Source organism: Seriola dumerili, unplaced genomic scaffold (genome assembly GCF_002260705.1).
Source record: "Seriola dumerili isolate Sdu_G_001 unplaced genomic scaffold, Sdu_1.0 BDQW01000052.1, whole genome shotgun sequence".
Taxonomy (NCBI): Eukaryota; Metazoa; Chordata; class Actinopteri; order Carangiformes; family Carangidae; genus Seriola; species Seriola dumerili.
The window spans coordinates 19,297,695-19,313,893 of NW_019174307.1; the positions used below are offsets into that span (position 1 = coordinate 19,297,695).

The 16,199-nt window shown below is 36.9% G+C and overlaps 1 protein-coding gene across 1 annotated transcript in view; it reads right to left on the reverse strand.

Annotated features, from left to right (window-relative positions):
• The window catches only part of adcy5 (adenylate cyclase 5), an 84,071-nt gene that overhangs the window by 7,814 nt on the left and 60,058 nt on the right, over nt 1-16,199 (reverse strand). Inside the window, exons 8-12 of the mRNA XM_022740648.1 lie at nt 10,095-10,232; nt 6,614-6,636; nt 3,397-3,556; nt 2,366-2,463; nt 409-496 (exon numbers count right to left, since the gene is read on the reverse strand). Coding sequence (XP_022596369.1) covers nt 409-496; nt 2,366-2,463; nt 3,397-3,556; nt 6,614-6,636; nt 10,095-10,232 — 507 coding nt within the window. The remainder of the gene's footprint in view (nt 1-408; nt 497-2,365; nt 2,464-3,396; nt 3,557-6,613; nt 6,637-10,094; nt 10,233-16,199) is intronic.

Sequence of the window (16,199 nt, forward strand, 5' to 3'; positions counted from 1 at the left end):
ACTTTGCTTTAAGGAATTTAGCTAAAAAATCTTCTCTAAAAATCAACTTGTTATGAGTTCAAGAGCAGAAGAAGCTAACATTTATAACTCACTGACATTATCTAAAATCAATAGCAAGTACATCATCAAACCTGCAGCCTGATAAAAGATGTATCTCTATGATGTCTGATACTGAACTTCTACATAAACAAATGAGAAAAAGCAAGGAAGAGAAAAGCTGGCAGTTCTTCTCTTTGCATGTTGCTGTGCATTTGAGATAAATATCTATAAAACTGCATCCTTTTAAAAAAAAATCCTCCTATCAATTATCACTCAAGAAAAGACCAATGTCTTAGATCTGAACATGGTGGCACGTTTTTTTTTTTTTTTTTTTGGCGTAGTCATTCATCACAAGCCGAAACAACTCACCCCAAAGCAGCAGTAGACAGCTGAGACGAACATGACGGCTGTCAGGATAATGAGACAGGTGATAAAGAAGCCGATCATCAGACTGGAGCTGCAGACAACAAAGAGATAGGATGTGATTATATACATATGTTTATTTCTGGATGCGTTTTATGATTTAGAGATACCTTGTCTGAGGGTAAATAATATGGAAGACGGTGTTATATTTGTGTGGGCGTGACAGGAAGAGAGAGCGTGAAGACAGTGAAGGAAAACAGATTAAACAATGAGACAGAGGAGGCAGCGAGGAGACGGCGTAGGAGGGACTCTGATGAGGACCGAGAGGTAAAAACAGGGATAAAAGACGAGGGGGGAGCGGTGAGATGAAAGGATCGAAAAGAAAGGTTAATAAAGAGGCAGGCTGAGGGAGATCAATACTGAGAGATGGGCAGGGAGAAAAGTCTGAGTGCAGAGGAGATTAAAAAAAAAATGGAGGGATCGCCTAGAGACAAAATCTGCCGGAGCTTTTTGAATCTGGCTGCTGCTCATATACAGTTACACTGATTTTGATTTGATATCCTCTTTTATTCCTCATTTATTCAGCTTCTGAGTTATGAAAACGACATTTTCTTTTTTTTTTCCACTTTTATAATTCTGGTTGACTCACGGCTAAAGACGGGAGAACTTGCAACAGAGACTGTGAAGACTTCAGTGATGAGAAGGGTTTGAACGTTTCAAGAGCCCGGCCACAGCTGACGTGTTTAAGAGAGTGTCAAACTAAAGCTGAACCACTTTCTAGTAAGACCTAGCTGTGTAACTACTGGATTTATTAATGCTCATTAGATTGGACATTGTAATGGACATTTATGCTTATTATATAGATTAATAAGGAGAACTTTTGGGTTACCAGGTTGTTAAGACAAAAAAAGTTCAACTCTGAATTTATCTTCTATCACCTTAACTTCTTTTCTTTTAAAGGATAATTCTGGTTTATTACTATTTAGGTCTTATTTTTATATTTTTAGCCATCATTTGGATCAGGTATAAAAATGATTGTACTCACAAAGGTGCATAGTGACATTGCTAAAAAAAAAAAAAAGCAAGTGAGTTTGAACTATCAGCTTAACTCCTGCCCATCCTTATATAGATTTTTAAACTGTTTTGTACGTAATCATCTTGTGAAGTGGCTGTCTGACTGAACTGGCCCTGGAGCGAAGCACAGTTTGCAGGACTTACAATAGATTTAGATTCCTGGGACACTTGTGCATCTTACCCCACAGGACTTCTTTGTAGTGGTGGAGCTGCGTTTGCCAGACGTCAGCAATTACTGCAGTCAGTAAAATTACCACAACCAACAGAGACAATGGCCAAAACAATGAGAAATAAATAAATAAATAAATAAATTGCAGTTGTAATAAACCAGAATTCGACTTGAACTCATCGAGTATCACTCAGTCTTCATTCACATGTCTCGGGCAGTGTTAACACTTTCACACATTATTTTATTATAAGTTTGAATATAAAATTTTTTTGTTTGTTTTTATAAGAACCGTTCATTTTGAAATTTAAACTTTATTAAATCTGTATCGTTGACACTACTTCCTGTCTGCAGTCTGTTCAGCAGCCTGTTCATCTCCTGTACAGTGATTTTTTGTTGTTGTTGTTTTTGTTGCTGTGAACAGTTTTGTCTGTTGCACTTACTTTCTACATCAATGAAATATTGTCTCTGTAATTTAAAATATTTTCAGCATCATATTGCTCATAGATTTGCACATCACTCAGAGTGGTGGATGGGGTTTGTTAGCATGAAGGGGACACATGGATGATTTTAGCAGCTGTTAGTCCTGCTGTTGGTAAAATGACTGAAGTGTCTGTGAGGAGCCAAATTACTGTCATCTCACTCTTTCAGTCACAACAATGTGAGCTGGTGATGGCGGCATATTTCAGTGAAGAGTCAGAGTTAGAATCAGTGTTCACTCACGGTGGCACAATGACGATCTGGATGAAGCAGATGAAGAGAAAAACGAGGGAGGCGCAGGCCACGTAAGCCCCGAACCTCGAGTCCACCTGTTTGGAGTACTGCAGGAGGGAGGTAGAAGAGGAGAAAGAAACAGCATTTCAACATTTGACAATAGACTTTTTCTTTCTTACAGTCTGTCCCTCTGAAAGAAAACCTTTTTTTTTTCTTTTTTTTTTAAATCAATAGCTTTATTGCTTGAAATAAGTATTTTTTTCTAAAAATGTTTCATCTTTATTCTGAAAATCAGGGAGCAGTGGCCCCTCATACTGTGGTATACTTGAGGCTTAACTTTAAAGTCCTGAGTTTTGAGCTGGTAAAATCCCATTTGACAAGACAAGGGCTTGAATATTTCATTATTAGAGAGCTGCTTTTCGAATGGCTTGGTCTCAGTTATATAAAAAAAATAAAACAAAACAAAAAGTTTAGCACAACTCTGAAAGGAAAACATTCAAATGTTGTCATCTTAAAGATCAGCATTAAGGCCTGAAAGACTCTTGACTAATGGGGATTTCAGACTTGCCTTGGACTTGAGACTAAACCCTGAATGACGCTGGGTTTTTCAGATACATAAAGCACATAAAAACAATCCAATAAAAATACATCAGCTGAACTTTGTTTTGTGGCATAAACAAATACTTTGGTTATTAAAGAACAGTGACATATGGATTAACAACGTTTTACAGTTGGAAAAAAAACAAGGACTTTTCCTGGAAGACAAACTTTAGACTAACTGGCTAAGATATACACTGCAGATACTGTTATACAGTATCAGCGCTGACCCTTGATACTGGCACCTGGACTTGCTACATAAGCCTTAAAATAGCTGCATATTGGTGCCGGAAGGAGGTGAAACTCAGACTGTGGCACTTAGACAGACTTTTTGCACAGGGAAGATTGCTGGTCACAGCTAATTATTTCCTGCAATATTGGCAGTGTGTTTCACAATGTGTGTGTGTGTGTGTGTGTGTGTGTGTGTGTGTGTGCAGCCTAACCTTTTTCTCCAGGTCAGGCTCTCTGAAGGTGAGCAGGAACTTCTTGACGTGTTCGGAGCGCAGACGGTCGATGCTGCGAGCGTCGATGGCGCGGCCCAGGAACTCGTCCACCTCGTCCTCTGGGTTCAGGTTTTCCTGCGTGTTTCTGAAAATGAAATGCCTGAATAAAACAAGATGAGACTGGGTGACATTTACATCTCAAGAAAACTCAAGGGTCTTTAGATTTTACTGGCTGAGGGACTGAACACCTGCAACTGAGCAGGTAATTCCCCTTCCACAAGGCAGGAACAACTATAGATTAAATGGACATCATCCATACTTGTTGTATAGTCACCATAACAGCCTGCTGCACCCTGAGGCCCCCTGAGGTGCAGTATTATTTAGGTAATCATATGCAAAGTGAAAAAGAGCAATTGACCTAAAAGACCATCACTCCCCTCGATCCCAAAAGACTCTGATGAGCCAGTTCGTCTTGGACTAAACACTAAATCTGCAAAGTGTCACTTACACTGATTTGCCTTGTTGACAAGAACGAGTCAGCTGATGAGATTATCATGCTACTGTGATCACAGTGATTGTGTGTGTGTGTGTGTGTGTGTGTGTGTGTGTGTGTGTGTGTGTGTGTGTGTGTGTGTGTGTGTGTGTGAGAGCCTGTGGTCAAATTGATGTGACAGTCAGCACATAGAGAAAATATATGTGATATGATGAGAACTTGATGAATGTTGGATCGGTCTTTGTGCTCATATACTGAGCATGGACTTCTCTGGAGTAGGAGACATCTTGTGTCTAATAGTCAAACTTCTGAGATCAACTATATTTGAATATTCATAGAGTCTAGATTTTTCAACGAGAGCAAAATTACAGTAGATTTGAACTACAATTGAACTTATTGTGGAAAAATAAAAACCCCACATCAGCCATCAATTATTATTCAAAGCAGAGTATCTTATAAGTCTTAAAAACAAAAAAATCCAGATGTCTTAGAAGGAGCAGATTGATTTTAAATCGATTGGAAAAAGAAAAAAAACCTGGGTGAAAACTAATCTAGATTTCATGTTTCAATTGACACAAAAACTGTTGTTTCCTGGTGCAACAAGACGCTGATCACCGCAGTTTACAGTTAATAAGGTTTTCTTGTGGTAAGAAGGAAAATCTTTTAAGCTTTTATGATAAGACTCAAACCAGGGTTCACAGTTGACGTCTTAACCCCCAAGCTGCAGGCGCGCCCCTAAATTCAGTCTTAATTCTTGCTAATTAGGATTTTAATATAGTGAAAGAGAAGAATTTGTATCAGTTTAAGCATCATTTTTCACTCCTGACTTGTCTGTCGAGGTCACGGTCAAACATTCAGAGATGGTCAGAGATGACTTCCATACAGATTTCCACACTAAGCTGTGATAGTGCGTCTACAGTAGTGACGCTTTCTAGTAGAGCACGATAAAAAAATACAGCATGTACTTCCTCTCAAATCCAAGAAGCTGTCAGCGCACATGAGAAGCAGGATCTGTGCTGCAGCCCGGAGCGGCGGCTGTCCGTGTGAACGCTGCTGCTCAGTGTGATGTCAGAGCAAACTCGCAGCTACAGAACAGTTTGGGAGGAGAGGAGGAGGAGGAGGAGGAGGAGGACAGCTTCTTCACTTTAATGACTGCAGCTCCCTGATCACTGACTGACACTTTTATAGTCTGGATGTGACAGTTGGCTGCACCACTTTATGAACATCTCTGTCTGACGGCAGAACGACAACATCCTCTTTGAATTTAGACAAAATGATTTAAACCTTCTGAAAAAGGACTTAAAGTCTCAACTCAACCTTGTCACAGTTACAAACACTGCTAAACAAGGTTGGTCTCGTTGAGCTGACTGCCAATCAGCAGCAGTTACCAGCTCTAAAACCTGCCTGCCGATCATCAACTTCATCTCTGAGTTTCTATGGTAACATGAGATGACTTTAAGCTTCCCAAAAAGGCAAGTTTGTGTTTTCAAATGCCACAAAAGCTGTGAAATTACTTCATTTGTCCACTTACTGAAACAGAAATCACAACAAGGAGTGACGGACAAAGAAACCGCATCAACAAAGTGATCTCAAGTTAAAATGAACCAATGAATGAAAGCTGAGTGGAGCTTAATTGAGCCAGATTTGAAGTAGTGTTTGCGAAATGACTCTTTTATTTTTATTTTTTAAAGCTCCTGAAAACTCGGTGTCTAAGTGTTTCTTTCCAACATGAAATATTCACAACTAAACAAACAACCATCAAAGTTAAAGTTCAGGGAGATTTATCCTCAGGCATTTTTTTATTTTTCTTATTAAACAAACACTCGCTAACGTTAATCTGCTTCACCGGGTCTGTGGGGGTTTGGTTTGATCCATCTTGAATGATTGACTAACACCCCCCCAAAACCGGCTGATTTGTATTCAGATGTTGCGCTCACTATCTTCACTTTTTTTTTTTTTTCCAGCTGAGCCTCCCCCACTTTAAAAACCAGAGAGGAGCACAGACGAACCAGCACAGAGAAGAAGAGAATGAGTATTTTTTTGGCATTTGCAATTATTTTAAAAATGTTAATTTTGCATGAGCTGCTTATGTTCGTTTGTCTACCCCCGGGATCTTCCTGAGGTGTTGGACGTATTGAGGTGAGGTCATACCTCCCTGCAGACCCAACTCCCAACAGAACATTTTATTTATCATTGTATATGTTGTTGTTTTTGTATCATCCTGAAGCAGCAACAGGTTTGAAAACTTCAAACTAAAATATTAATATATGTTCAGTCCTCGTAGCATCCTCTAGGTGCTTGCTATCCAGGTGCACAATGCTTTAATGTTACCATCTGTGCTTTGTTTATGCAAATTGCGAAGCGTCTTAATGGGTGTTTACATCAGCAATAAGCAGCTACAACATTAAGTCTCTCGTAATACTTCAACACCGCTGATGTTAATGTGTTTTCCACTGTGGGGAGGAATGAATGGAAACAGCAGCATAAACACATCCGCACTGATGTCCTCTCTGCCTCAAACAGAGCTTTAAAGTCATTATGCCAATTATGATTCCTTTCAGGGCTCATGTTTGTTATTGATTGCAAAGTGGCCCATTGAGTCTAAGTTAAAAAGAAACAAACTCTGCCTAGTGTAGGAGAAAGTAAGAACAAGTGCAGATTCATGTCCAACAGGTGTAAAGAGGAGAGGGAAGACACAACAGTTGAAGGGCAGCCACTACTCACTTGTCCTTGGGGTCTTCAAAACCCTGCAAGACAGAGAAGAGAGATAAATACAAGTTAATGAATAATTAGCTGGGAATCGCAGCTTCCAACCGTCTGACAGCAACAACTGGGAACTTTATTTTTTAACTGTTTTGAGTCAGACTCACTTTTTTTTCTTTTTTTTTTTTTTTTAACTTTACCACCCATCCCATCAACAAAAGTTTTTTTTAGATTTAGAGATCTCTGGTAATTGACAGGATATTATTATCATTTTTTAAATGGATTAAGTAAATGTCAAACATTTGCACAGCCGACTTGCTGCGTTTCTCTGCTCGACATCGCTGTAAATGAAACATCTTTGTGTTTAAAATAAGCACTTTGAAAGTTCACTTTTGACTCTGGAAAAAAAAAAATCATATATTTTATAGAAGATAATGATAATTGCAAAATCATGAATAATGAGCAGATGGAAAATGATTGTTAGCTGCAGCACAGACATCTACCAGCTCATCAGTTCAGCTGATGAAAGGCAGCTCAGCATTAACTTTCACAGTGATGCCCGCACAGTTTTAAGCTAGTAGATGAATGATCTACTGTACATACACTTATTTAATTTAAAAAACATTTAAAGTTTTGATGTCGCTATAACTTCTACTGACCTTTCTGCAAAATCATTTTAATCTCCCAAGTATATATTTTTTATTATTATTAAAAACTGAGTTAAGGAGCTTCAGCCCACCAATCATCCCTCTGACTGCACATCTGCTTGTTGAATTTAATTATAATTATCACATTCAATACTGGCATTATAATTTTGAAAATAACAGCCCTTCTTCCTTATGACATAACATCAGGCCTCCAAGAACTAACTAGCTGACATAGATAATTAGTACGAGCCAGAGAAAATGAAATGAAGCGGGAGGTATGAAGGGAGAGGCTCCCCGTGGCTGGAAGCAAGTGAGCAGGAAAAAAATCAAGTAGGCGTCAGCTGAAAAATGAAAGATATTTGCGTCAAACTGGGCTGAAGATTGGCAGCGCTCTATTCATATCCCATCCGTTCTCAGCTCAGCACAGCAAGAAACAAAGGCTGCGGTTCACAAGTGATTATAATAAGACGTAAAAAGTTTTCTGGTTCCTGAGATCTGATAAAAAAACAAGTCACAGAAGAGAGAAATGAAAGGTGGAGGTTACAAACAAAGAGACAAACGGGATGTGTTTCACTTTTTCTTCTTCCAAAATGCGCTTCAATGAGAGTCAAAAAGGTTCATAATCGCACAGATAAGAAACACTTCATGTTAGGAGAGCTGTGTGCATGTTCATCATCTTCCACCATTGTTCTGATGATAATCTGATCCAATGATTCAAGTTAAATAATTAAGCATTGCTCTGCTTCTACTTCTTTCAGAAATTGGTATTTGCTTCTTAACAATATAATTTCTGCACAAATTATCATGTCGATCTGCTGTGATACACTCATGCATCATGCAGTGGTTGGTTCAAGAGTTTCTCTCTGTGGTGATTAACTTGGAATTCAAATTTCTTTTTGCCTCTAGGCATTTTACAACAAGAAAACTAATGTGTTTCTCTGGCTCCCTCTTGTGGTTGAAACAGTTAATGAAGGAGCTGAGCAAAGACTGCAACCTGAAAAAAACAGAAAGGAAGAAGCTGAAATGTTGACACTTCTGCTTGTTCCACTGTTTCCTCTCATGAACAAACAGTAGAAAAGGAAAGCACATGTGTACAAATCCTGGATGCCTCATAAGTCATTCACAGTCCAGTGCTCAGCTCCATCTGTGTCTGGATGGACAAAAAAAAAACACACACAGAACATCCATTCATAACACCCCTCCCATCCTCCCTCCCTCCCCTCCATATAAAATTTCTCCCTCATGCCCTCTACGCGTCTTTGACTCTTCACGCTCTACAACTTGCTTTATCTTCACAGCTTCCCGGGTGATTAATGAGCAGTATGGAGATAGAGAGTGATAAGCAGGGAGGGGGGACAATAGAGGCTGAGGATGAAGAGAGACTGAACTGTGGCAAATAAAGTTGCTGTCAAAAGCGCTAATGTTTCTGCAAACTCTGAAAGGACTCTGTGAGTCAGGGCATAAACTTGGGTGACACACACAGCAGTAACTGAATGTACTCGTGCAGAACAACAGAGATGCACCTGTTTTTGATGGGTTTTTTTGTTTTTTTGAAGATGAGCAGCCTTAAATCAGTTTGTTGTTTTGATTTTCAGAATATCAGTAGGTGGCACTCTTCTCTTTGTTTGCTCAGTCATATTAGCTGCTGGTTGCTAATGATGCTATATATATATATATGTATATAAACTAATAATCATATAAGAGTAATTGTGTGTGATCTAATATGTACGTCGCTTTGGATAAAAGCGTCTGACAAATGACATTGTAGCATTGTAGCATGTGGAGTTTAAAAAAAAAGATTAAGAGGAAACTGTTTTGAAAAACACTTGCATAATATGCACCTCACCTTTAGAATAAAAGCAGGGAAAGACAGTTAAGTAAAAAATGTTTTTAGGTAAGGTAATGAAGCATGTGTGTATGACAGCTTGACAGCAGTGTCCCTCTCTGGTTTATGTCTGCATCTTTCAAACTCAATGACCCAGGACTGGAGTACAGGCTTTCTGTTATAAATGCATAGTCTCCAAGTCCAAGCTGAGATAACCCTGATGATGCCACAGAAAACATTTTGTTTTCACAAGCTGTGTAGCACTCCACAGGATGGGAAAACTTAATGTGCCACTTTTGATATAGAGTGTGTAGAACAACAATGTAAAAGTTATACAGAACAGTGCATGTGGCTTGGCCTTCCTCTCTGTCTGCCCTATAACAGATTCATTGAGAGAGGTGGGTGGATTGATGATATGGATATAAAGAAAAACAATTTGTTTGTGTGATTCAAATGTGAGCGCATCCATTCACTGAGTGAGTCAGTGTTTGCAGGGTCGGCTCAGCAGGAAGAGCCACAGTATGTAAATAAAAATGATTCTCGGTGTGGTCACATCACTCTGCTGCTGCTGCATTTCAAGCTTTTCCTCCACATCAAATTAAGCCCATGAGAAGGTGAAGTTTGTTGGATGGGGATCGCTCTCTTTTTTTTTTTTCTTTTCTTTTTTTTTTTTGCTGCTCAACTGGCAGAAGTACACCGACAATTTGTCATGGTACCAGCTTCATTGCAGCCACCTACACATTGCCGTTGTCTCCTTGAGTGCTCCCGAGAGCCTCTCAGGGCACAAGGTGATGTGTCAGAGGCGGCGTGTGCCATTAAGAGCCATCGCTCCTGCTTCTCAGGACTGCAGATCAAAGGATTCTGGGTATTAACAATGAGGTAGGTTCATCACCAAATGAAAGCTGAGATGAGATATTGGCAAAAGAGTCACCTGGCTGTGGCACTCCAATAACACCGACAGGCATAACAGAAATGCTACAAAGCAGACGGTAGTAAGTATAACAATCGCCACTTTTTAAATCTTCCTCACCATCCTCTTCATCTCCTTGGAGACCTGGTTCCCGCCCAGATGGTTGTAGAACGGACGGTCAGTCCAGTGGCCGCTGTTGTGGGTGACGGAGTTGGTCCTCTGTCGGTTCATTTTGGCGATCATTGCCTTTTCCTCTTTCTGTCAGAGACACAGAGGCAGAAATGGATGTCAGAATATATTCATTATATGTTGACAAACAAAAGATAAACTTTATTTACGGACACAAAATCACTTTCTCTTGTTTAGTTTGACAGTAATCAGTTCAGCTGACAATCCAGCCTCTAATGTACTATGGTGACTTCATTTATATGCACTGTTTACCTTCAGTGGCGGAACATACATTGACTGCAGTGGTGCATTTATGTACACTTTGAGGTAATTGTATTCCACTTGAGTATTTCCATTCAGTGCTACTTTTGAACTTTACTACTGAATACAGGAGGAAATATTTAGACAAATGGTTGTGGCTCCAAAAGCGAGTCAATCCCTATAGCCTCCCATGTTAAAATACCCAACTTTGCAGCACAAATAAACATGTTTACGTTTTCTCACCACAAACCAGCATGTACTGAAGTCTCAACTCCACACATGCCCGCCATTTTTGGATTAGCCAGGAGCTAGGCCAAGTCAGGCACTGCCAAGATGGCAACGGCAGAGCAGCTCACTCTGAACTTCAAAACCGCTCTTAAGAAGCCAATGGGTGACGTCCTGGAGGCTACGTCCATCTTTATTTACAGTCTATGGTTGTATCATATGCAAATCATAATGCAGGTCCATATCAAACACAGATGGGTTCTCAGTTAGGAGGTGGTTTGCTTCACATTATTTAGCAAATCATTAGTGATGTAGGCAACAACTTGAAATGAAAGCCTTAATGATCAGTCTGACTTTGTTCGTAACAGTGACTACTAACTAACTAGCCTGTTCCTGTTGTCTTGTCTCTTTTTTTAACAGAAGATGAAGCAGTCAAAACAAAAACAGCAGCACCAGAGGAGAACCTCCTTCCATTGCAGACACCAACTTTAAAGATCTATTTATTCATCAAACTGTGAGAAACGGTAAATAAAAGCATCGAACTGTAATACTGTTGTTGTATCCTGCAGAAATACAATCTTTTTTATTTCTCTTTTAGTTTTGTTGGGAAGATTGTTTCCAGAGATTCAATCTGTAACTATTTATTTCTTGCAGATCTGACATAAGGACAGTGTACTGTCTTTAGGATGTTTTTTTTTTTTTTTTTTTTCCAGAAATAAGAAAGTAGCCACACTAATTGGATTATACAATCTTCCTTCTGTCTCACAGCATGAGCAGCAAAGTGAGAGGAAGATATCACTTCACATGACATTCTATCTATAATCACAGCTTGTGATAGTGCTGGAGGACAGAGACAGCTGATAAAAGCAGTACAGTCATAAACAAACTGGAGCTCATGCAGCGAGGCAGAGATGAACTCATTCCTCTCCGAATCGCACATCACGTGACACAATCCCGCTTCATAAACAATGATATGTGCAACAGTTAAACTGTGTTTTTTTCAAACCTTAATACACATACATCAGGCCTGAGGCTGCAGGTTGGACCTTTCAAGACAATAAATCAAGGGCGTGGGATTGGTCTCAACATTAGTAGGGATGCAACAACCCTGCCACTCCTCCAAAACAAAGATTGGCTTTTTAATGCCGTCAACCAAACGGTTGTAGTATAGCCGATATATGTAAAAATTACATATGGCACCTGTTAGAAATTGAGTAGAAATCATATATTGACATAAAGGTGTAGCTAATAGAAACATGTATTTAGTAAGTTTATATCATAGACATGTTACATAAATATATATCCATCCCAAAGCCTGTCAGTATATGTTCATATCATATATGTAAATATAAAAGATAGACTTGTGCTTAAATTTAATATGAAATATTAAGAAAATCATATACAAACACATAGAATTTTAATAACAATGTTGTTTTATTCTCGTTTCCAGGTAATGGACATTGAGATAGTGGACTCACAAAAAACTGGGGGTTCACCTGAACAATAAACTGGACTGGACTCACAGCACTAGTGCACTCTACAAAAAAGGACACAGCAGGCTGTATCGGCTACAGGGACTCAGGTCTTTTGTAGGGCAGGGGGCGCTCCTGAGGACCTTTTTATGACTGTGGTGGCATAAGCCATTTTCTACGGCGTGGTCTGCTAGGGCAGCAGCATCCCCACTGCTGACAGGAAAAAAACTGAACAGACTGTTCGGGAAGGCCTGTTCTGTCCTGGGATGCCCCCTCAACCCAGTGGAGGTAGTGTGCGACAGAAGGATGATGGCTAAGTGTTGGTTGTTCACACAGTGAACTACAACCACACATACCAAAGACAACAAACACCATGTGGAATAATTTAACTCACCAGCTGTGCAATATTACTTAGCCACTGCTATTGTCTTGTGTTTTGTTATATTTATTGTCTAATTGTACATATTATATTATTATATTCTTCATTATTTATATTATCTTTTTATACTACTTGGTACTGCCATTTCACAGTTTTTTCTTTTTTATGCTGTCATTTTGCTCATGTAATACTGTAATTTTGCCCACTGTGGGACTAATAAAGGAATAGCTTATCTTCTCTTTTAATAAAGTTGCATTTTACTGCTTTGCTTTATTGCATTTTAATTCATGTGTGTTATATATTCATGTATCCGGAGGATGTATATATTTCATAATAATATATCCTCTTATAGGTGACAAGATGGTAACATCACTCTTGGTATAGGGACATATATATCATAAGTCATAGTATATTAAGGCATAAAAGCGTCAAAAAACATCATAATATAGTAAGGCATAAAACGTCATAGTATACTTAGGCATTAAAACGTCGAAAAATGTCATGGTATCGTAAGGGATAAAAACGTCAAAAAACTTAATCGTATGATAAGGCATAAAACATAGTTTATTAAGGTATAAAAATGTCATAGTATAGTAAGGCATAAAAACGTCAAAAAACGTCATAGTATACTAAGGTAAAAAATGTCATAGTATATAGTAAGGTATAAAAACGTCAAAAAAACCTCATAGTATATTAAGGTAAAAAAAACGTCTAAAAACGTGATAGTACATTAAGGCACAAAAATGTCAAAAAACATCATAGTATAGAAATGGATAAAAACGTCAAAAAACGTCATAGTATAGTAAGGTAAAAAAAAACGTCATAGTATATTAAGGTAAAAAACGTCATAGTATAGTAAGGCACAAAAACGTCAAAAAATGTCATAGTTTAGTAAGGCATAAAAACATGAAAATACGGAGTAGTATAGTAAGGTACAAAAACGTCAAAAAACATCATAGTATAGTAAGGCATAAAAACGTCAAAAAACGACAAAAAACGTCATAGTATATTAAGGTAAAAAACGTCATAGTATAGTAATGCATAAAAATGTCAAAAAACGTCATAGTATAGTAAGGCACAAAAACGTCAAAAAATGTCATAGTATAGTAAGGCATAAAAACATGAAAAGACGGAGTAGTATAGTAAGGTACAAAAACGTCAAAAAACATCATAGTATAGTAAGGCATAAAACCGTCAAAAAACGTCATAGAATAGTAAGGCATAAAAACGTCAAAAAACGGCATAGTATATTAAGGTCAAAAAATGTCATAGTATAGTAAGGCATAAAACCGTCAAAAAACGTCATAGAATAGTAAGGCATAAAAACGTCAAAAAACGGCATAGTATATTAAGGTCAAAAAATGTCATAGTATAGTAAGGCATAAAACCGTCAAAAAACGTCATAGAATAGTAAGGCATAAAAACGTCAAAAAACGGCATAGTATATTAAGGTCAAAAAATGTCATAGTATAGTAAGGCATAAAACCGTCAAAAAACGTCATAGAATAGTAAGGCATAAAAACGTCAAAAAACGGCATAGTATATTAAGGTCAAAAAACGGTAAAGTATAGCAAGGCATAAAAACATGAAAAATCATCATAGTATATTGAGGTAAAAAGATATCAAAAAACGTCATAGTATATTAAGGTCAAAAAATGTCAAAAAACATCATAGTATATTAAGGCATAAAAACGTCATAGTATATTAAGGTCAAAAAACGTCAAAAAACGTCAAAGTATATTAAGGTAAAAAACGTCATAGTATAGCAAGGCATAGAAACGTCAAAAAACGTCATAGTATAGTAAGGCATAAAAACATGAAAAAACGTCATAGTATAGCAAGGCATAAAAATGTCAAAAAACGTCATAGTATAGTAAGGCACAAAAACGTCAAAAAACGTCATAGTATAGTAAGGCATAAAAACATCAGAAAACATCATAGTATAGTAAGGCATAAAAACGTCAAAAAATGTCATAGTATATTAAGGTCAAAAAACGTCATAGTATAGAAAGGCTTAAAAACATGAAAAAACGTCATACTATAGTAGGGCATAAAAACATGAAAAAACGTCATAGTATAGTAAGGCATAAAAGCGTCAAAAAATGTCATAGTATATTAAGGTCAAAAAAGTCAAAAAACGTCATAGTATAGAAAGGCTTAAAAACATGAAAAACCGTCATACTATAGTAGGGCATAAAAACATGAAAAAACATCGTAGTATATTAAGGTCAAAAAAGTCAAAAAACGTCATAGTATAGAAAGGCTTAAAAACATGAAAAACCGTCATACTATAGTAGGGCATAAAAACATGAAAAAACATCGTAGTATATTAAGGTCAAAAAAGTCAAAAAACGTCATAGTATAGAAAGGCTTAAAAACATGAAAAACCGTCATACTATAGTAGGGCATAAAAACATGAAAAAACATCGTAGTATATTAAGGTCAAAAAAGTCAAAAAACGTCATAGTATAGAAAGGCTTAAAAACATGAAAAACCGTCATACTATAGTAGGGCATAAAAACATGAAAAAACATCGTAGTATATTAAGGTCAAAAAACGTCATAGTATAGTAAGGCATAAAAACGTCAAAAAACGTCAAAGTATATTAAGGTAAAAAACATCATAGTATAGTAAGGCATAAAAACATGAAAAAACATCGTAGTATATTAAGGTCAAAAAAGTCAAAAAACGTCATAGTATAGTAAGGCATAAAAACATAAAAAAACATCATAGTATATTGAGGTAAAAAAACGTCATGGTATAGTAAGGCATAAAAACGTCAAAAAACGTCATAGTATAGTAAGACATAAAAAAATTTAAAAAAACGTCAGAGTATAGTAAGGCATAAAAACGTCAAAAAACTTCATAGTATAGTAAGCCATAAAAACATCATAGTATAATAAGGCATAAATATGTCAAAAAACGGCACATTATATTAAGTCATAAAAATCCTCAAAAGAATGTCATAGTATAGTAAGGCATAAAAATGTCAAAAAACGTCATAGTATAGTAAGTCATAAAAAATGTCAAAAAATGTCACAATGTAGTATGGCATAAAAACGTCAAAAAATGTCATAGTATAGTAAGCCATAAAAAAATCATAGTATAGTAAGGCATAAAAATGTCAAAAAACGTTANGTAATGCATAAAAACGTCAAAAAACATCATAGTATATTAAGGTAAAAAACGTCATAGTATAGTAATGCATAAAAATGTCAAAAAACGTCATAGTATATTAAGGTAAAAAACGTCAAAAAACGTCATTGTATATTGAGGTCAAAAAACATCAAAAAACGTCAAAGTATGTTAAGGTAAAAAACGTCATAGTATAGTAAGGCATAAAAACATGAAAAAACATCATAGTATATTAAGGTCAAAAAATGTCAAAAAACGTCATAGTATAGTAAGGCATAAAAACGTCAGAAAACATCATAGTATAGTAAGGCACAAAAAAGTCAAAAAACGTCATAGTATATTAAGGTGAAAAAATGTCATAGTATAGTAAGGCATAAAAACATGAAAAAACGTTGTAGTTTAGTAAGGCATAAAAACGTCAAAAAACGTCATAGTATAGCAAGGCTTAAAAACATGAAAAAACGTCATAGTATAGTAAGGCATAAAAACATGAAAAAACATCATAGTATAGTAAGGCATAAAAACGTCAAAAAGTTTCATAGTATATTAAGGTCAAAAAACGTCAAAAAACGTCAACGGCTTAAA